This window comes from Rhinopithecus roxellana, chromosome 1, assembly GCF_007565055.1.
Source record: "Rhinopithecus roxellana isolate Shanxi Qingling chromosome 1, ASM756505v1, whole genome shotgun sequence".
Lineage (NCBI taxonomy): Eukaryota > Metazoa > Chordata > Mammalia > Primates > Cercopithecidae > Rhinopithecus > Rhinopithecus roxellana.
In genome coordinates, this window is record NC_044549.1 from 169,792,078 (window position 1) to 169,814,017 (window position 21,940).

The 21,940-nt window shown below is 36.8% G+C and overlaps 1 protein-coding gene across 3 annotated transcripts in view; it reads right to left on the reverse strand.

Annotated features, from left to right (window-relative positions):
* Positions 1 to 21,940, reverse strand: part of UBE2E2 (ubiquitin conjugating enzyme E2 E2) — a 379,331-nt gene that overhangs the window by 38,164 nt on the left and 319,227 nt on the right. For 2 of the 3 annotated variants that reach the window (XM_010386284.2, XM_010386285.2), the window contains exon 5: positions 16,007 to 16,154. In XM_010386284.2, coding sequence (XP_010384586.1) covers positions 16,007 to 16,154 — 148 coding nt within the window. Of the gene's footprint in view, positions 1 to 12,005; positions 14,564 to 16,006; positions 16,155 to 21,940 lie in introns of those variants that run through there. The other variant, XM_030933300.1, reaches the window with a different exon arrangement.

Below are 21,940 nucleotides of genomic sequence, written 5' to 3' on the forward strand. Positions count from 1 at the left end.
ACTTAACAGAAGTCAGGCATAAATGTAGTAGAGATCAGGGCAACAGCTTAGAGCAAAAAAATAAAAAACCATCTCATGCTATGGAGCAACTCCAGTGTTTTCATTTAAAACCTTGCCATCCATTACAAAGGACAAAGAAAGAAGTTTAGAACATCAAAATAAGATTATTATGCTATGTGCATGATACTGCTTTGGCAGTGCTGCTTACAAAGCATAGGACTTTAATATATTTTCCAAAGTAGGTTAAAAAAAGAAACAGTTTAGCTGGAGAAAGAGGCCACGTTATTAAGAAGGTAGGTACTGGCTGAGACTGGCAAGAACTACAACATTACTCATGGTGTTCAGCCACATTTTCAGAGTTGCTACTATATACCTCTTTTGAGAGCTGATGGGGCCATGCTTGCTCTGGCACACCAGAAGAACAGGAGCCACCAACTTGGCACATGAAGTGAAATGGGATATTCCAAAGTTATATACTAGGCTAACAAGACACTACAGGCTAAGTCATATGGTTATAGAGATAATAACAAATAAAGTTACTTAAAAAAAAAAATAAAAAAGATAACTTGGAAGTCCTTCTGTTTGTTTTTAAATATTTTACTGAGTGCAAGCAAGGTTAAATGAAGTTAAGAAGGAGAGCAGCAGGTGAACAATATAAGGATAAGAAAAGAGAAGCGAAGCAGCAGCAGAAAAATCAGGAGGCTGGAAATGCAGAGAGAAGAGACCAGCTAATGGGAAAAGGGATGAGAGAGAAGGAATAACCAAGAATACATCACGAAGTTCTGTCTTAAAGAAGTAAGTAAGGCCTGGTCCACTTCAGTTTGACATTGGCTCCATCTTAGTGACTCCCATAGAGGGTTAGGCTTCCAGCTTGAAGGTGGAGTCAAATCAAAGCCTGAGGTGAAGGTGGGGTTTGTGCATGTGTATGTACGGGAAATGGAAAACATGTACGGCAAATTGTTTTTATATTACAAACACCAGAAAGTAAAGCAAAATGCAACAGAGTCCCTGGGCTAATAGGAACAAGACAAAGAAGAGTAAGAAAAAATGTGTAGGAGGAGTAAGAAAAATAATGAAACAGCTTTATATGATGTTCTAGTTGTGAAAGATGATGTAGGTTATACTATTTCTGTGACCTCTGATGTGGTTCATTTTCTTCCTCTCAGTTGCTTTTTCTATTAGGATTCCTGAAAGAGGCAGTCTTTACAAGGCAGTCATGAGCAAGCTGATGTGAGAACATACGTGTATAAAAGCCAGTAGTTCACACTGATTTGGCTATTTCTCTGCAGGCAGGCAGGGGAGAGCCTAATGCTAACCTTAAGAGTATCGCTCTTCCCTCCAGTCTTCCCTGGGGTATTCATACCAGGTCCCTGAGGACATTAGTTACTTCAAAGTACGGAATAGCTTCCTTAATGAATCCTCTGGGCATAAAGGTCTTTTAAAAGTCAATGTGACCACCTCACTGGGGCCTCCTCAGGGCTGGGTGGGTAGTATCAGTGGTCTCAGAAGGTAGTACATTCTGAAAGATGACCTGAAAAGAGAATGTGATAGCCACATGGGGATCTGTACTGAGATAGAAAAGAATGTCTCCTATTTAGGAAGAGAAGTATCAGCTTTGAGAGCCTGCTGAGTGCAGGGTGAGCAACCAACATCCTCAAGGGTGTTGTATGCTGTTATCAAATTTTAAAATATATTTGTTTAATTTACACAAAGTAAAATCCATGTTGCATTTTTTATAAATCAGGTATAGGTGTTTCTGACAATAAATTTCACTAGAATGATTCCATTTACCAATAACAAGCTTACTGTATTAACAAGACGACCACATTATAAATGTAGACTGAATGGGGAAATAAATCTAAACAGCAAAACAAATTAACAAAGAAATAACACTTAAGAATTTCAAAAGTAGCAACTAGTGAAGAACTAAGAGAAATATACAGACCATAGTCAGCTACTTAATAATTTCATCATTTCTGGGTATTTTAAATGGTGGAAAAGACACACCTGTGGCAAATCCCTGCCTGGGAGTAACACCTGAAACCTTTCTGTTGGTGTGGAGACCAAGAACTTACTAAACAGCTGGACAACAGACACAGGAAAAACGTCTTATTGTTGGAACACAATTGCTTAGCAAAGCCTGACACAGTTATGTCTCTCTTGAGAGAAGCCGTAAATAAACCCAAATAGTGAGCAGGGTAGTTACAAAATGTGCTCCTTGAGCCTACCATAAGCAAAAAAAACTTAATCTCTTATTTATAGAGCTCACTTTGCCAAACAAGAGTCAAACAATTTGCAATAAAATATGTATACTCAATAAAGTAACTACAACAGAAACAGAATAATCCAAGTCATCAAAAAGCACGGATAAAACTATAGGAAAAAAGCATGTATAACTGTCATATATACTAATACATAATTCTCTCCCTGTCATTACAGAAAAGTTCTTTTTACTCTAGAGTGGAGAGCATTAATCATCTATTTTCACCACTATAATCTTTGTTATCTTTTCATTATCTTCATTAAAAAATTAATTAAAATCTAAATGTTCTTGCCGGGCACGGTGGCTCACACCTGTAATCCCAGCACTTTGGGAGGGTGAGGCGGGTGGATCATCTGAGGTCAGGAGTTTGAGACCAGCCTGGAGTTCGAGACCAACATGGAGAAACCCCGTCTCTACTAAAAATACAAAATTAGCCAGCGTGGTGGTGCATGCCTGTAATCCCAGATACTCATGAGGCTGAGGCAAGAGAATTGCTTGAATCTGGGAGGCGGAGGTTGTGGTGAGCCGAGATCACACCACTGCACTGCAGCCTGGGCAGCAATAGTGAAACTCCGTCTCAAAAAAGAAAAGAAAAAAAAAAAAATAATAATCTAAATGTTCTTGACTTCAGAAATTCCTCAAGTAAGGGAAACAAAGAAACTCTGAATCATTCCTTGGGCAAACAGTTCTGAGTAGAAGACATGTGAGTAAAGAATGATGTTTAACAGAAATATTTATTTCTCTAAACAAGAACAACAACAACAAAAATAGGTCACTGGTAATTTTTAAGGAAAACTCCAAAATGGAAGTCTTCTAAAACATAAACTGAAGAGAATTTTCATAAGATGCAGCAGCTTTTCAATCAGATCAAGTTCTTTGAAAAATTTTTAAAAACATTCAATTAATTTTATTTCAATAGTGTTAGGGATACAAGTGGTTTCTGGTTACATGGATAAATTGTATAGTGGTAAAGTCTGAGATTTTAGTATACCTACACATGAGTAGTGCACACTGTACCCAGTATAGAGTTTTTATCCCTCACCAAATGCCCCATCTCCCCTCTTCAGAGTCTCCAATTATCTATATCAGTTTGTATGTCTTTGTGTGCCCACAGCTTAGCTTTATAAGTGAGAACTTACGGTATTTGGTTTTCAATTCCTGAGTTACTTCACTTAGAATAAAGGATTCCAGCTCCATCCAAGTTGCTGTAAAAGGTGTTGGTTGATGGGCACTTAGATTGGCTCCATATCTTTGTAACTGTCAATTGTGCATGATAAACATATATGTGCAGGTGTCTTTTTGATATAAATGACTTATTTTCTTTTGGGTAGATACCCAGTAGTAGGATTGCTGGATTGAATGGTAGATCTACTTGTAGTTCTTTGAGAAATCTCCATACTCCATACAGGTTGTACTAATTTACATTCCCACCAGCAGTATACAAGCATTCCCTTCCTACCACATCCACACCGACATCTATTGTTTTTAACTTTTAAGTAATGGCTATTCTGGCAGGGCTGAGGTGAATTTCATCGTAGTCTGAATTTGCATTTCCCCTGGTTATTAGTAATGTTGAGCAGTTTTACATGTTTCTTGGCCATTTGTATATCTTCTTTGGAGAGATGTCTATCCATGTCATTTGTCCACTTTTTGATGGGACTGTTTTTTTCTTGCTGATTTGAGATTCTGGATATCAGTCCTCTGTCAGATGCAAAGTATGCAAATATTTCTTCCCATTCTATGGGTTATCTATTTACTCTGATGATTATTTCTTTCACTGTGCAGAAGATTTTTAGTTTAATTGGGTCCCATTTATTTTTGTTTTTGCTGTATTTGCTTTTGGGGTCTTAGTCATAAATTCTTTGCTTAGACCAATGTTCAAAAGAGTTTTTCCTAGGTTTTCTTCCAGAATTTTTATGGTTTAGTCTTCAATTTAAGTCTTTAATCCATCTTAAGTTAATTTTCGTATATGGTAAGAGATAGGAATCAAGCTTCATTCTTCTACATGTGGCTTACCAATTATCCCAGCACCAACTGTTCAATAGTGTCCTTTCCCCACTTTATGTTTTTGTTTGCTTTGCCAAAGATCAGTTGGCTGAGTTGGCTGTATTTGGCTTTATTTCTGGGTTCACTATTCTACTCCATTGGTTTATGTATCTACTTTTATATCAGTACCATGCTGTTGGTTACCACAGACTTGTAGTATGATTTGAAATCAAGTAACATAATGCCTCTAGCTTTGTTCTTTTTGCTTAGGATTGCTTTGGATATTCGGGCTTTTTTTGTTCCATATGAATTTTAGGACTGTCTTCTCTAATTCTGTGAAAAAGGATTTTGATGTTTTGATAGGAATTGCACGGAATCTGTACATTGCTTTGGGCAGTCTGGTCATTTTCACAATATTGACTCTTCCAATCCATAAGCATGAGATGTATTTCCATTTGTTTGTCATCTATTTTTTTTTTCAGCAGTGTTTTTTAGTACTCCTCATAGACATCCTTCACCTACTTGTTTAACTATATTCCCAGGTATTTTATTTTATTTTTGCAGCTATTGTAAAAGGAAATAAGTTCATGATTTGATTCTCAGCTTGGCTGTTGTTGATATACAGCAATGCTACTGATTTGTGTACATTCATTTTGTAACCTGAGACTTTACTGAATTCATTTATCAAATCTAGGAGTATTCTGGAGGAGTCCTTAGGGTTTTCCAGGTATACGATCATCTTATTGGCAAACAGAGATAATTTGACTTCCTCTTTTCCAGTTTGGATGCTCTTTATTTCCTTCTCTTGTATGGTTGTTCTGGCTAGGACTTGTGGTACTATGTTGAATAGAAGTGGTAAAAGTTTTGTTTTGTTTTGTTTTGTAGCGACAGTGTCTCACTTTGTTGCCTAGGCTAGTCTTGAACTCCTGGCTTCAAGTGATCCTCCTGCCTTGGCCTCCCAAAAGTGCTGGGAATATAGGCATGAGACACTCAGCCAAGATCAACTTCTAAACCAACCAATTAGAGGTTTTTACTGCAGGGAGAGCAATGGACTTTATAAAAGAAAATTTGTATCAACAGCTAATCCATGTCTACATTTATATTAATTAAGAGACAATAAAATATGCATAGGGAAATGCTAAGCAAAGGTAGATAAAAGCCAAGGCTAGAAGTTGAGGTCAATGTGTCTAAATTTACACTAAGATTATAATCAGACAAACTTCACTGACAGATATACTTTGCTGGGTCCCATCAAATTTGAGTTCCCAGAGCAAAGAGCCTCAGATAAAAATTAAATACTTATCTTAAAAGGATGATTGATTTTAAAAAATAAGCAGGCATTATTTGTATGAGAAAAAATAATAAAGATTATCTATTTTGAAAAAAAGAAAAAGCTGATACAGAAAATACATTTTATCAAGGAATGAATCTAAAACTTTTTTTTTTCACCTTAAAACACTCTCTCTCCACCATGAATACTATGAAGATACACATGGCCTGAGTTCCCCAAATGCAACTCACACATGTATCTAAATCAAAGGCTTCTTTGCCTAGTTACAATACTGCAACTTTAAATCATTTCTCCAGCAAATCAAACAAGCAAACAAAAATCTCCCCCAAACAGTAATTTTTCACTTACAAACTTTTACCAAATTGGATGTGGACTATTAACTTTTTGAACTCATATATGATTAATCCCAACTCTAAGCTAACCACATTATTTTGATTGTGAATCTATGGAAAAGATGCATTACCTGGAGGTATAGAACCATTTTTAGTAAGGCTGAAGTTAAAATATACCATCCCCAGTAGGCTATTACCAAGATTATAAAACACACATCACTCAGATAAATGTACCCTCCTATGATGACCAGGGCTGGCTGGCACTCTAATATGCCTTTGCCCCAGTGATGCAGGGTTATTCATGCATTGTTAGCTGAGCTCTTTTCTAGAGTTTTTCTTATAAAAATATAATGCTGGCATCCAATGCTAGATAAACTATGAAGGCATCTTCTCTAGGCCTGCACTCTTCCTAGTTGCCCTTATGTATTTAAATTAGACTGTGTATGAGCATTTTTTCCATCACAGGAGCCAGTCTGGACAAGAAAGTCACTGGAGTACACATGTTGTCACAATGTATGCAAGGAAGGTGGTTTACCTCACTGGTGTCAAAAGGTACTAAATACATCAGCCTGCCTATAAGACAGTCAGATAGGCATTTGTTGGTTGGCCTAGGCATTTGAATAGCACAAACAATATGTCTTATTTGGGAAAATGCTTTCAGAGGGAAGGCAGTGCTGAATTGGGGCGGTGGTGGGGAAGAACCATTGCATTTTCCAAAAATTCAACTCTATAAAAGCTTCATGTGGCAACAAGTTCCCCTGTAGCATACTCTTAAGCAGAAAGTTCTTCAAATACATGTAAAATATTCTGGTTTGTAATTTTTTTCCAGGCCAGACCTGTTCCAGAAAGAAATATGCTTGTAGTTTAGGCAAACTCTTGTACTGCTTATTGTGTGAATTCTTCACCAATATGACATGAAAAATTCAACACCCATAATAAACATTAAGCTCCAGGATCTATTAAAGAACAAATACGAAGAGAAGAAAAAGAGAGTAGTTATTACAGTTTTATAGGAATAATTAGTCTGACATTTTGGAAGTGCTTTCTTTTCTGAGGAAGAGGCACTGTGAGTGTTGTTACTGATAGCACCTTGCCCAGTCTAGATAATGAATGAAAAGCTGAGTCAGAAAATAAGGAAAACAAAGAGAACTGCTCATTTGTTATGGGATCTGACTCAGACACTGGTAGTGTTACATTAATTCTTCAAATTTTCATAATTACAACATTTTTCCCAAGATGCTGTACAATCTTAAATATCCACAGCAAAAAGAGAAAATGTTATTCAATCATCTGGATGTTTTGTCCACAGAAGTCAATTTCTGAATAATTAGAGTTGTTTTATTATGCTGTTTAGATTGGAATTTCCATAATAACACTAAGAATGCGTTATTTTAATTTCAAATATGTATTATTTAAGCATGCTGTTTAAATAATTTCTCTTAATTTCACGTTTAAAAATAATTTCTCTTCATTTCACATTTAAAAAGGCTGATTTCACATTTAAACTAGCTGGGCATGGTGGTATGTGCCTGTAGTCCCAGCTACTTGGGAGGCTGAGGCAGGAGGATCGCTTGAGCCCACTTGAGCCCAGGGGTTCGAGTGGGGGGCTGCAGTGAGTTCTGATCGTGCCATGCAGTCCAGCGTGGGTGACAGAATGAGGTTTCATCTCTCTCTCTCTCTTTTTTTTAAAGGCATCGGAGTGCCGGGCATGGTGGCTCACGCCTATAATCCCAGCACTTTGGGAGGCCAAGGCAAGCGGATTATGAGGTCAGGAGTTTGAGACCAGCCCAACCAACATGGTGAAATCCCATCTCTACTAAAAATCCAAAAATCAGCTGGGCATGGTGGCATGTGCCTGTAATCTCAGCTACTCAGGAGGCTAAGGCAGGAGAATCGCTTTAATCCAGGAGGTGGAAGCTGCAGTGAGCTGAAATTGTGTCATTGCACTCTGGCCTGGGAGACAGAGTGAGACTCTGTCTCAAAAAAAAAAAAAAAAAAAAAGGCGTCAAACTTTATTCAGTGGTTTATCTTCCACAGGGCACATACTATATCTTTCAGTAACATATCCTTAAGGTGACCATTGCTAATTTAATATTAATAATAATTCTGATGCAGCAACCTGTTCTGACATTTACTAGGTCTTGTGTAAAAATGGTTGTCATGAAAATTAATGGTATAAAACAATATTATCTGAGAATATTTAGCTACTCGGGAGGCTGAAGCGGAGGGTTGCTTGAGTGCAGGAGTTCGAAGCTGCAGAGAGCTATGATGACGCCACTGCCCTCCAGTCTGGGAGACACAGCAAGACCTCATCTCTAAAAATAAATAAGTAAATAATAAACAAAAAATCCTAATTTCTAAACCTTACTAAATATAGGTGAGTTCTGAAGCTGGGTGAGGGATACATTGGGACTGATGATAACCATTTTCTCTATTTGTTGAGAATATGTGAAAAACCCACTTCGGCCTGTTCCTTGATAAAGTAGAGTCTTGAGGCCATCTAGTTCATACATTTTACCTAATATTTCCTATATGCACTTAAAATTATTACGTCTTCACTTAGTTAACATTTCCTACAATTCACTAAAAAAAATCAGTCTGATCTTTTCTCAAATATACTGAACTAGTAAGATTTTACTGTACCTGCTGTTACAGGACACACCAATCAGAAACCTGAAATGGATGCATGAACAACTCTGACAGTCAAAAAGAAACAGAAAAGGAATCACAGATTACCACTCTAAGGGATTCACCTTCCTACTTTAAAAATGCTGGCAGCACTTTATACATCAAGTTGACAGATATTCCCTAGGTTAGAAGAAAACAGAAGAAAAAGATATATGAAGATGATAAACACAACACTGTATTTTCTTATTTACCAAATGGAAGTAATTTCTCCAAAGGCCCTTTTTGTTAGAAAAGAGATAAGAGTAAAACTTTAAACTTTAAAAGCACTTTTTTTTTTTTTTTTTTGAGACGGAGTCTCGCTCTGTTGCCCGGGCTGGAGTGCAGTGGCCGGATCTCAGCTCACTGCAAGCTCCACCTCCTGGGTTTACACCATTCTCCTGCCTCAGCCTCCAGAGTAGCTGGGACTACAGGCGCCTGCCACCTTGCCCGGCTACTTCTCTGTATTTTTTTAGTAGAGACAGGGTTTTACCGTGTTAGCCAGGATGGTCTCGATCTCCTGACCTCGTGATCCGCCCGTCTCGGCCTCCCAAAGTGCTGGGATTACAGGCTTGAGCCACCGCACCCGGCCTAAAAGCACTTTTTAAGGTATCCCATATATCAGCAAATATGGTAAGGTCTAGTTTAATCATCTTTAAAAGAATCAAACCTATCAAGGACGTATATTTAAGCTACGAAAGTAACAAAGTTTTAGCAGATCAGCATTTCTAGATCAGAATCTATCAAAAAAGAATAAACAGTTAATGCTTCTTTTCACCAAGGCAAACTGGATGTCTGAGGAGGATATCAAATTGTTGGTTATAAATAAAGACTTGCCCACACAAAGCAGAAATACCACGGGCTCTACAGGAAATCCTTGCTTTGTCATGAAGTCATCCCTCACCTGAAGCCACCAATTCTTTCTTGGTAACTCTTTGAGTCAAAGAGGATGAATCCTTTTGACTTTTTTCACAACTAGGCAATCCAAGATCTAAGCCTACAATGGGGTAATTTCAACTTTCCTTTCTCATTCAGTATTTCCTAGAAAATCATTCTTTGATAAAACTGCTACGAACAAATGGATGTTTTTGTTTGCATTATTATATACCAGTATCTCTTGTAAGACAAAGAAATGGTTTATTTTTACAGAATTGACAAAATAGGGAAATAATCCTTTTAATATCATTTAAAATTTGCATTTACAAATATGTAGGGGTCAAGGTAAGCATCTCACAATTGCTATTTTCTGTTTTTTTTAAACCAAATTTATGATGGTACACAATCACTTCTATGTATCTTCTTTAATTCACAAAACAGAAAAATTCTCTTTATAACGTATATTCCCTGATTTTATTCATCCATCTTAATGAGCCTTCGATTTTTCCAGAACATCAACAGTATGAATAGCATTATTTTCAAATGCATCTGAGTAAGCCTATGTGAAACTTAGGGGAGGGAAGGGAGCAGTGTCTCAGGATTCTACAGATAATACTCAGCCGGAATCCAAAGGCTTTAATAAATGTTTCAAACTTTGTTTACTCTCTTGCTATTAAAAATACCAGGTAGATTGATTAGTAGCACCCATCTAATGTTTACTTAAACAACAGGAGCGAAGTATGAACTCTATAACCACGGCTTTCCTTTTCTTTATATGAGGCGTCAGAGAAGTTAAATGACAATAACATAGAGTCTCTCCACATCCATATTTGGAAGTATTGATTAGAATGACTTTTAGAACTTAGCAGGAAATAATACAGAAGACAAGCCAGTTTTTCACAAGAAAACAGTTTGAAGTTAGCTATACATTGTGCCACGTATTTCTACTTAATATTTTTCACTTTAAAAACGTCATAGGCATAAGAAATGTGGTATCTAGGTAGCCAACTGTAGTTATGGTTCTAGGAAAAAAATTCTTTTTTTTTGTAGTCCTGCTAAAATAGTTTGCTTTGAAAACAGATTTGCCATTTTACAGGTTTACCTGAATTTCAGTTAAAGAAACAGTTCTTTTCCAGTTCTCATGTACAGTAGAATGAGACATGTAGAAGCAAGGTTCATGCTATTGCGTAAGCACTAGACTCCTACTGAGGTGTTATATGTACCTTTCATCAGTCTAGCGGCTCCCAAACTTGGTATAAACAATCTACACAAATAAAAATGTGCTGAAATAATTAATATGACTTTATGGTTCCCACCCACCAGCAGTCACTATCAATTGTAAAATTTTAATATTTGCTAACACAATTTACTACCTAATCATAATGAGTCCAACGACAAGCAATAATAACAATCAAAGCTAAGGTATCAGAGATAATTTATGAATAAGAATTGTATTCACTGCTTAAAAAACGGGCCTTAAGTGATCTGAAACAAATAGCCCTGATGCTGGAGAACGAAGAAGGAAACATTCTCCCCTGATGCTGGAGAACGAAGAAGGAAACATTCTCCCCTGATGCTGGAGAACAAAGAAGGAAACATTCTCCCCTGATGCTGGAGAACGAAGAAGGAAACATTCTCCCCTGATGCTGGAGAATGAAGAAGGAAACATTCTCCAAACTTTTATAGATCACTATAAAAGAGCCACTGGGAGCAAATTCCTCTTTTCTTTTGCTCAGTCCATTTGAGAAGAATAAAGCTCTTACCAGTGAAGCTGCAGCTGTGCTTACCGTCAGCTTAATCACTATACAAGGCTGAGGGTTAATTAGCTGCCATTCGTAGCTCTATTTGTTGTTCTAATACAGATCTGCACACACCTAAGACTGGAGTAACTGATACTTGATTTTTATTTGAAAGGTGATGTGGGGAGAGGGAGCGGTTCATCCATCGTGAGTGCTGATGTTTGTGGGTATGCGTAGAGAATTTTCATTTGACAGGACCTGTATAGTTCTGCCTGTTTGAAGACAGACAGACAAAGACTTCATGGTTGCTTACGAATGCAAGCCCCTGCTGGTCCAGGCTGCACCGCAAGGCAGCTTATGGTCGGAAGGCAGATGACAGGGCAATGAAATACACAAGCCAGGGTCAGAGCCCAGATGATTCCTTCCAAGAGCAAAAGAGAGCCAAATCACATACCGTTTACAGATTACCTTAAGTCCTCACTTAATGTGGCTGATGGGTTCTTGGAAACTGCAACTTCAAGCAAAATGACGTACTAGATGCCGCAGGAACCTAACTCTTGTTTAGATCAATTAGCCTATGGTAAGTTGGTTCCATTATACATTACATTATTTCACTTAAAGTTGCAGTTTCTAAAAACCTACTGATGACATTAAACGAGGACTTATGTCACACTGTTAGTATGATTTTTAGCAACTAAAAAAATGATATGAAGAATTTCACACATATCCAAACACAGAATAGTATAATGAGCACCCATGTATTCATCACTCAAATTCAACAATTATAATGGTCAATCTCGGTATCTTCCACACTCCTCCCCACCTACAATCTTTCTGGATTATTTTGAACTAAATTCCATATATCAAAGAATTTTATTGGCAAATAGTCCAGTATAGATGTCTAAAAGGTAAGGACAGGTACAATTCCATTATCATGCTCAAAAATTTCTGGCAGTATTTTCTCAGTATGAAATGTTTCACTGTCAACTTTCTGACTGTCTCACAAGAGTCACACATATTTGGGGGAGATTTTTAAATGATACAATATCATAACTGAGTTTAGAACAAAACAAGCTCAAAAACACTTTAGAGAGTAACAGTAGCAGAGCAGACAAATAGAAATGAGATGAATACAATAACGCTAGATGATACAGACTTACTTTTCAAGAAGGAAAAAAGGGTTAGAAATATTTCTAGCCATAACTCTGTAAATCAAGCATCAGGTAAAGGAAAACTGCTGATCTCCTAATTGTCAGGGTTCTCAGAATGATTAATTTTGTATGAGGTAAAATACCCATTTTTAAAATAGGTCTGAAGACCATAATATAAGCACATTTTAAATAACTGTTAAAGAAACAGGTTTCATGTAAAGAACATTACCAAATATCTAAGGGTTTTTTAAAAAAGCCCACAAAATAGCAAAAACAAACTTCAAAAGATGAAATCAAACAGAACTTAAATTTTATGTGTTAAATAATGACTTGAGAAGAAAGTACTTATAAATAAGAAAGCACAGAAATTTGATTCCCCAATAGTATTCTCAACTTTGGCAATTCACAAATTAAATCATGTTTAGTGAGCAAGACTAAACTCAGAAAAAGCCAAGTAACGTCTAGCAAAGAAGAATGCTCGGCTGGGCGGGCGGCTCATGTCTGTAATCCCAGCACTTTGGGAGGTTGAGGCGGGTGGATCACGAGGTCAGTAGATCGAGATCATCTTGGCTAACATGGTGAAACCTCATCTCTACTAAAAATACAAAAAATTAGCCAGGCGTGGTGGTGGGGGCCTGTAGACCCAGTTACTCAGGAGGTTGAGGCAGGAGAATGGCGTGAACCTGGGAGGGGAGGTTGCAGTGAGCTGAGATCATGCCATTGCACTCCAGCCTGGGCGACAGAGCAAGACTCCATCAAAAAAAAAAAAAAAAAAAAAAAAAAAAGAAAGAATGCTCTATCAGGCTCAGTAAACACCATCATGAAGTGGTGGCCTAATAACACCAGCAGTTAGATCTACCTAGACAACTGTATTGAAAACAGAACGATTATTGCTGGTGCACCCATCAACTGGCTGATAATGTTTGGACATTTGCCACCTGAGCGATAATCCTACTAAGTCAAGGTTCCGCTTTTTTCAGATTGTAAAATCCAACTGTCAATGTTGAGGTGACGGTGTTAGATACTATTCAATACTATCTTCCCAATTAAATTCAACTGAGTAGGTATCTATCAGTCATCTATTGTGGGCCCATTTGGTGTCCTAAATACTCTGGGAAATAATATCAACAACACATTACCATTTACAAACGGCTTTCACATACGCCATCTCATTTTAACCTCAGAGGAATCCAGTGATTTAGGTAGGGCTGGTACTAATTCCAATTTTATATCAAAAACTAAGCCTGTGGAAAGTTAAGTGACCATCCAATGTGATATGACTAATAAACAACGAAGCTGGTTTTCAAATCTACATCTGCTGTCTACAAATATCATGCTGATAAAGATGGGTAGTCATACCCTAAAGAATATTTGTGTTGGAATGGACCAAAAATTTTTTAAAGAGATAAGTGCAGATTACAAAAACAGTATGAAAAAGATTTTTAAAAAAAGTTTATGTACGGATAAGAGTGAGAAAGTATTTTTTAAGTTGGTTAAATTTATATCATTATACAAGGCCAACTTCTGAGCGGACAGCATTTCCGGGTTAAAATAGCTCTACAGATTCAGTGTAGGAAAATCTTATTTATTCATATTCTATCAAACTTGTTTTTGTGATAATTTGAAGACAGATTTAAGATAAACTTCAATCTAACCTAATCTTACCTACCTCTGTAGGTAAAAAACCTACAGAGATTGAAAGTGTACCAGATAACAGTGTGAAATAAGTCCATTAAACAAAAGAATGGACATTTGACTACTTTAAAATAAACAACTCTATTTAAGATTCTAGAAGTGTCAACATTGATAAAAACGAGGTACCAATTAGGAAACTTTATTTTGTGTGTTAAAGTGTGACAAACTAAATGTCAGCATGTATTTTACAAACTCCTTTCTAGTCTCGTATCAGGCAGGCTGTCTCTGGTTTTATGGAACATTATTTTTAGGCTTGTTCTTACTATCAATAGCATTATTTTCAAAATTCCTTCCTTTTACTTATGTGATTCTGCTTTACTTAGGAGAGATTTTTAAGTTTTTGCAGAATGCATTTGTAGTTTTCTGAAACGCAGCAAGAAAAAAAAAACTAGTTCACTGAACAGAAGTCTGTCTGACTTGCTGAGAGAAGGCTCTGGCGGAATGAATCTATTCCTTTAAGCAGGAGTATCGGTAGAGAGAACAGGCTGTCACATACAGGCTTATTCAGGGTAACAGACTCCATTTCAGCTGACTCGGAGGCAAAGCAGGCCAGGCTTCAAAATCACCTCAAAAAAAAAAAAAAAAAAAAAGGCCTTCCTGCAACATTACCTCCAAATGAGGTTATACACAGTCACAGACAAATGGGATTAAAGTGGGAACAATAGGACTGAAAGAACAAAACCAACTTTAAATTAGTGTAACATTATTAGACTTCACTATCTGTAGTAAAGTATGAACTAATTCAAAAAATATTTTGTAATGATTCTGCACAATTTTATTTTTTGGGCAAGCTGGGTGCGGTGGCTCATGCCTGTAATCCCAGCACTTTGGGAGGCCAAGGCGGGCAGATCACAAGGTCAGGAGTTCGAGACCTGCCTGGCCAACACGGTGAAACCCCGTCTTTACTAAAAGTGCAAAAATTAGCTGGGCATGGCAGTGCATGGCTGTAATCCCAGCTACTTGGGGGGCTGAGACAGCAGAATCTCTTGAATCCAGGAGGCGAAGGTTGTGGTGAGCTGAGATCGTGCCACTGCACTACAGCCTAGGCGACACAGTGAGACTCCATTTCAAAAAAAAAAAAAAAAAAAATACTAATTTGCCACTTTAAAAAATAGTTTTTATTGCTGAAAAATAAAAAAATACAAAAGTAGAAAGACTGTTATTTCTTGATGTTTTATAAAACAGCCAGGATCCTAAGCAACCCCACTGACACTTGTCATTTCCATTTGTGTAAAATTTCATGTATCTAGTGAACAGAGTTTATTCTTGATTGTAGAAGAGGGAATCTCATGCAATATTTAAGCTATTAATTACTCAAAAAAATATTTCTCCCACTGAGAACATCAATGAAAACCCTAGAGCTATCTTTGGATTTTTGTATTTTCTAAAATAAACCCAATGTGTAAAGAAATGGCCCAGGAATTAAGAATTTTCAGTGTTAAGCATGCCAGCAAGCCATAAAGGCCTGGCTATAGATTTTTTGTTTTCTTGGGAGGTGTATTTCCTTGTTTACTTTTGGGGTATATCCTAGAACAGACCATTCAGGACCATTCTAATAGCTTGTCGGGATGCAGTTATTAGGATGCCAAAAAGGTCACATCTGCATAGTGCTGCTGGCTGTTATCAGATTTTAACAGCCCACATTCCTCAAATTAACATCTTCTAGTAGGCATCTAATTAAAAATTAAGCTATTCAACTTGAATTTTTATTATTATTTGGCAGGACAACTTAATTCATTCTTTAAATGCACTTTCCCATTTAAAATGATTTTTCATTTTTTTTTTTTACCACACTGTGCCTTTTCCTTTTTGGCAAATAATAGGTCTTAAAAACACTAATGGGAAGACCCAACTTAAAAAGAATATAGTTACATACTATGAAAATTTAACAATAATAATAGTAGTAGAAGCAGTGGTGGTGGTGGTAGTAGTAGTTGTAAACAAGTTATTAAGGTCTGACATTTACATCTTGAGAAGCTCCAATTCATACCAGATTTAAAGTCTCTTACCAGGGTTGCAATCTGTAAGAAGTGAGCAGATGGAGAGGAGAACTTTAGAAATAGTTAAAGCCGGACTCCAGTTGTCCTTTAAGATGTCCAGACAGATCACGCCTTGGCTGTTAATATTACAGTGATAGATTCTTGTTCGGAAGGTAACCTATAAGAAAATGTAAAGTTATATTCTGTTAGACAAAATATGTTTATCAACACTATCTACAGACAATTTTTGTCTGATAAAATTGTCTATTTTATCAGACAAAACAGTCCAGGCTATTGGTTTAAATACACTTGATTTTTTTCTTGGGCACATGAGATTAATCAACAAACAGAGATCATCATTTCAGAATTTGTCATTTTGGGCACAGAGGAGTAAACATCAACAAAACCATGACATTCTGCTTCTTATAGAGTCCTGTTATTTAATGAACGTTTTAGGGACTGAGTTTACTTTTGATATAATTACAGGAATGTTCATGAGGAGAAATTGACTCTGACTTCTAAAAAAATTTCAAAGAAAACCTTTGTTAGATTCCAGTTATTTTAAGGATTTTGTACATTTATAATAATATTCAAACACCAAAAAGCATGAGAGTACTAATACAAAGAAAATAAATATTATTCTATAACAGTTTTTTAAAAAAAATTTTTTGACAGAGTCTCAGGCTGGAGTGCAGTGCCCAGGCTGGAGTACAGTGGCGTGATCTTGGCTGACTACAACCTCCACCTCCCGGTTTCACGTGATTGTCCTGCCTCAGCCTCCTACGTAGCTGGGATTACAGGTGCCTGCCACCACGCCCGGCTAATTTTTGTATTTTTAGTAGAGACGGGGTTTTGCCATGTTGGCCAGGCTGGTCTCGAACTCCTGACCTCAAGTCATCCACCTGCCTTGGCCTCCCAAAGTGCTGGGATTACAGGTGTGAGCCAGCATGCCCAGCCTAGAGCACAGTTTTAAAACATAAACTAAGGCATCTACATAAATAACATGCCTAGTTCATAGAACTATATTAGTATAATTATAGTAGTTACACTTTACTATATTAGTTACAATTTACTATATTAGTTATATTACTATAGTAGTTACAGTTAGTTGTAATTTAGAAATCTTTTCCTTCTTAAATTTTATTTTTAAAATGTAATATTAATGCACAGTCTTTGCCGTGTGATAGCTAGATCACCACTGTATGTTGCTTATGTATAACTGTGAAACACAACATGTTTAAAACACTTCAACTGAAAAAAATTAAGTGCAAATCAGTTTTATAACTACTATAACTGTTTAAAAGTGTTATGTAAGCAGCAATAAGATGTGAATAGTATTTATTATTATGTTCATAAATGTGCTTAAATTTTAAGTTGAAAAATACAAAAATCTCAGTGTTCTAAAGACAGTCTTTTGGTACTACATCTTAAATGCCTAGAAATGTTGAAGAAATTATAATGAACATTCTTTAAAATGCATAGCAGAATCTGCAAGGGGAATCCCCACAGTCTAGAATTAAAAGCCAAAAATTATAGTAAGTGCAACAAGCTGAGAGTGCACCTGCCATGGGTGGGGTTTTGGGAAGAGGGAAGGGAGTAAAAGATGGTATTCAGTCTTAATAAAATGGAGGTTTGGGTTGTGATGCCTTCATGGAAAAAGAAGATGAAATCTTAGGCCTGTATGTTACAACAGTTTAGAATTGAGCGCCCTTATATAAATTAAGAAACTCTAATGGCTAGTCTTTCAGTAAATGGATGGACTTGAAAAGATATGCCTTATGACACAGATAGCAAAGAAACTTACCAAAGAAAGCCTGGGCTCTAGACTGAGAAATGTTTTTCCTGAGAATTCTAAATCCTAGACACATACACTGTGTAAACACTAGCTAACAAAAAGAACTTAAATGACTATATTATCATCAGGTCAAAATACGTTTAAGGCAAAAAGCACTGTTAGAAACAAAGAACTTTACTGATAAAATAAACAACTCATCAAGAAAACAGGTAACAATTCTGAATCTGCTGTATCTAACAATATAGCCAAAAATATACAAAGTAAAAATCTGCAAGATTATAAGGAGAAAATGACATATCTATAGTCAAAGAGGAACATTTTCACTACAGCAACTGATAGGTAAACCAGACTAAAGATTAGTAAGGATATTAGAGATTTGAACACTGGATAAACAAAATCAAGGGACTGAATGAAGATAAAATCCTACACTTAATGATTAAGGAACATTGAAGAAACATTTATAAAAACTGATCACATGCTAAGCCACAAAAGAAGCTTCACATATTTCAAAGAATTGACATTATTAAGACCATAATGCAAAGTCAGAATCTACATATAAAAAGATCCCCCTATCATATATTTGGAAACAGAAAAACTCATTTTCAAATAATTCTTGGATCAAAGAAAAAAATCAGTTACTATTATAGCTGAATGACAATGAAAATATTGGGTTGCCAATATCAAAATTTTGTGACTCAGCTGAAACAGTTGTAAAAGAGAAATCTACAGTTTCAAATACATATATTAGGAAGGAAGAAAGATACTTAATGAGTTAAGGGTCCAACTCAGGAAGGTAGTAAGAGAACAACAGACTGAGCTCCATGAAAGAAGAAATAAAGACTCTAGCCTAAGTTAATGAAACACAGACTATCTCGTGATATTAAAATTTCTGTGGAGAAGGCAGAGTGCCTATCCCTTTAAGTACTAAATGAAAAGATAAAATATTTTTATGATCCCAATTTAACTGATGAGTGGCTTATATAATATTGATAATTAACCCTCAAAACAACTCAATGGGGGAAAATAATATTATTGCAACCACTTGAAAAATGATGAAACTAAGACAAAGGGAGGTTAAAGAACTGGCTCAAGATCCCACAAGTGGTAAATGGAAGTCAGAATTTGAACACAATTGTGCTGATCCAAAAGCCTATGGTCTATCCCTCAGCATCAATGCCTCTGTTCTTTTGTAAAAATTTATAATTCTGGGATAATTGTAGATTCACATGCAGTTGTAAGAAATACATAGACACCATATATTTTTCACTCAATTTTCCCCAGTGATAACATTTTGTATAACAACAGCATATTGCAGGAAATTGACATTAATACAGTCCACTGACCTTTCCCAGATTTCATTTTTATGTGCACTCATGCATATTAAGTATATTTAGTTCTATGTAATTTTATCACATGTATAGATTTGTGTGAACACCAGCAGTCAACACACCAACAACTCTACCACAAACATTCTTCATGGTACCTTGTGATAGCCATAGCTGCCTTCTCCCTTTACTTCAATTCCTGGAAACTACAACTCTGCCCTCATCTCCACAACTTTGTCATTTCAAGAATGCTATATAAACGGAATTGTGCAGTACGTAACCATTTGAAATTGGTTCTTTTCACTCTGCATAATTCCCTTAAGATCCATCCAAGTTGTTGCACGGTGTCAATAATTTGTTCCTTTCTTATTGATGAGTAGTATTCCATGGTATAGATGTGGTACAGTAGACAGATAGCCAGACATGAGGAGGAAAAGGGAGGCCCTGAGAAAAGGAGTCTGGAAAATCTCACACCCCAGAGATCACCCTAAACAGGTATGCTAGATATGAACAGACAGGAAGGGAAATGCCTAGGTAGAAAGGAATTCCCCTTAAGACCGTAGTGATTGCTCACTCTGCCAGTTAACCTGCCAGAATGTAGCTAGATGCATGCTAAAGGGAAGAGGGCAAAGGAGAAAATTCCTAAGAGATACGCAGAAGCAATTCGTGTCCAACATCGGGTTCACTCGTGCACACCAATAGTAAGGGAGGGTTGGTCCCACAACCTTGGGGCGGGAACTAGGTGAGGGAAAAGGCAGGGACTTAAGGCAGATGCAAAAGACTAAACAAAGTAAAAAGGTGGAGACTAAGAAAGAGGCAGGAACTTCAAGAAAAAAATCTGTAATCATAAAAACCCAACACAGAACTCTCGGGGTACTGCTGGCTCACTCTCTTTCAGCAGCTCACCCTGCCTAATCTTTTCAGAGTGTACTGTCTCTCTAGATAAACTCCCTGCTCTGTATTTTCCTTCAATAAATTCTCTTTTTCTGGCTAAATCAGTAGCTTGGCAGAATTCTTTCTCCAAATAATACTAAGAACCAAACAGTAATAGATGTGCCAATCTGTTTACCCATTTACCCACTGAAGGGCATCGGGTTTCTATGAGATTCAAAGACCAAAATGTTTTTCCTACTCTCTCAACACAGAAGACTTCCGTGACCAAATGTGGGTGAGGAGTTTCTCCTGACAACTAACTTTCTGATGCTAGCTAGGTGTCCCACAGTTCAACTCTGATACTATTCACCTGGATGTAGAGTCAGAACCTACAGGTTTAGGTCTCAGTCCCACAAGACTGCTTCCCACTTCAGATGCCAATCCAAGTTCTGGCTGTTATAAATTGGGGATTCCCACAATCCCCTCCTCAGGTTCAATCATCTGCGAAAGCAGTTTACACAATCCATAAATGCGTTTTACTTATCTTTACTGGTTTATTATAAAATATATTACAAAGGATATAGCTGAACAGTTAGAAGATAAGCATAAGGTAAGGTATGAGCCATAAGGGGTGGGGGTGGTACAGAGTTGCCATGCGTTCTTGGGGTACAACAACCTCCATGAGTTCAGCAACCCAGAACCTCTCTGAACCTTGTTTTTAGGCGTTTTATGGAGGCTTCATCATGTAAGCATGATTGATTTAAATCATTGGTCACTGGTGATCAACTCAACTTTCAGACCCTCTCCTCTCCCTGAGGGTTATAGGGGAGAAGGGCTGAAAGTTTCTACCCTCTAATCACATGATTGTGACATGATGGCAACCAGCTTCCATCCTGAGGCTTTCCAGGAGACCCCAGCTACCATTCACCTCATTAGCATACAAAAGACACTTAACATTTCTGAGATTGCAAGGGTTTTAGTAGCTTTGTGTCAAAAATGAGACCAAATAGTATATACTTCTAATCAGAAATCACAATATTGCAGGGTTGTTTCCAGTTTTAAGCTATTACAAATAAAGCTGCTCTGAACATCTGTGTATGTGTTTTTTGTGAACATAAGTTTTTATATCTCTCGGATAAATGCCCAAGAGTGTAATTGCTGGGTCATATGTTAAGCTCATATTTGGTTTTATAACAAACTGCCATACTCCTTCCCAGAGTGGTTGTACCATTTTATATTCTCACTAGCAATGTGATCCAGTCTCTCTGCATCCTTGCTAGCATTTGGTGTTATCACTATGTTTCATTACAGCCATTTTAATAGGGTATCATGATACCTCAGTGTGGCTTTAATTTGCATTTCCTTAAATGCTGATAATGTTGAACTCTTTTTCATTTGTTTATGTGTTATCTGGATATCTTCTACAGTCTGTCACATTTTTGCTCATTTTTTATTAAAAACTTTAATAAATGTTGTTGACTTTATGTTTTAAATGGAGACATTTCATTAAAACCAAAGTATAATTGGATGAAAAATAATAAAGTTTGAGTTTGCAAAGAATCCTGTGCATTTCTGGACAGAGTTTTACAGTTGAATATTTTATACCAATAATAAAAGGATCTACTTTGGTGATGACGTTCGTCAACTTCTATTCTGACAGGCGTTCATGAATTAAATCACACTGAATAAAACAGACAGACTGACTGTTCCAACATGTTCTAGTGTCAGAGACTCCCACAACTACCACCTTTTGAAGCTGGAAACAAAATCTTGATTCCTAAGTTTTAAGAAGTGTTATGTGTTTATCTATTGAAATGTAAGTCATCTCCTCTTTGGGGGTCCCGCCATCATATTCTACTTCAATACTATACTTGCAGTAGGACCTCCTCATGAAACTGTGAATTACTCATGAAAGTATTATCTTTCAACTGATGTCCAAAGCAGTGCCTGGCACACAGAAACAGCCCACTG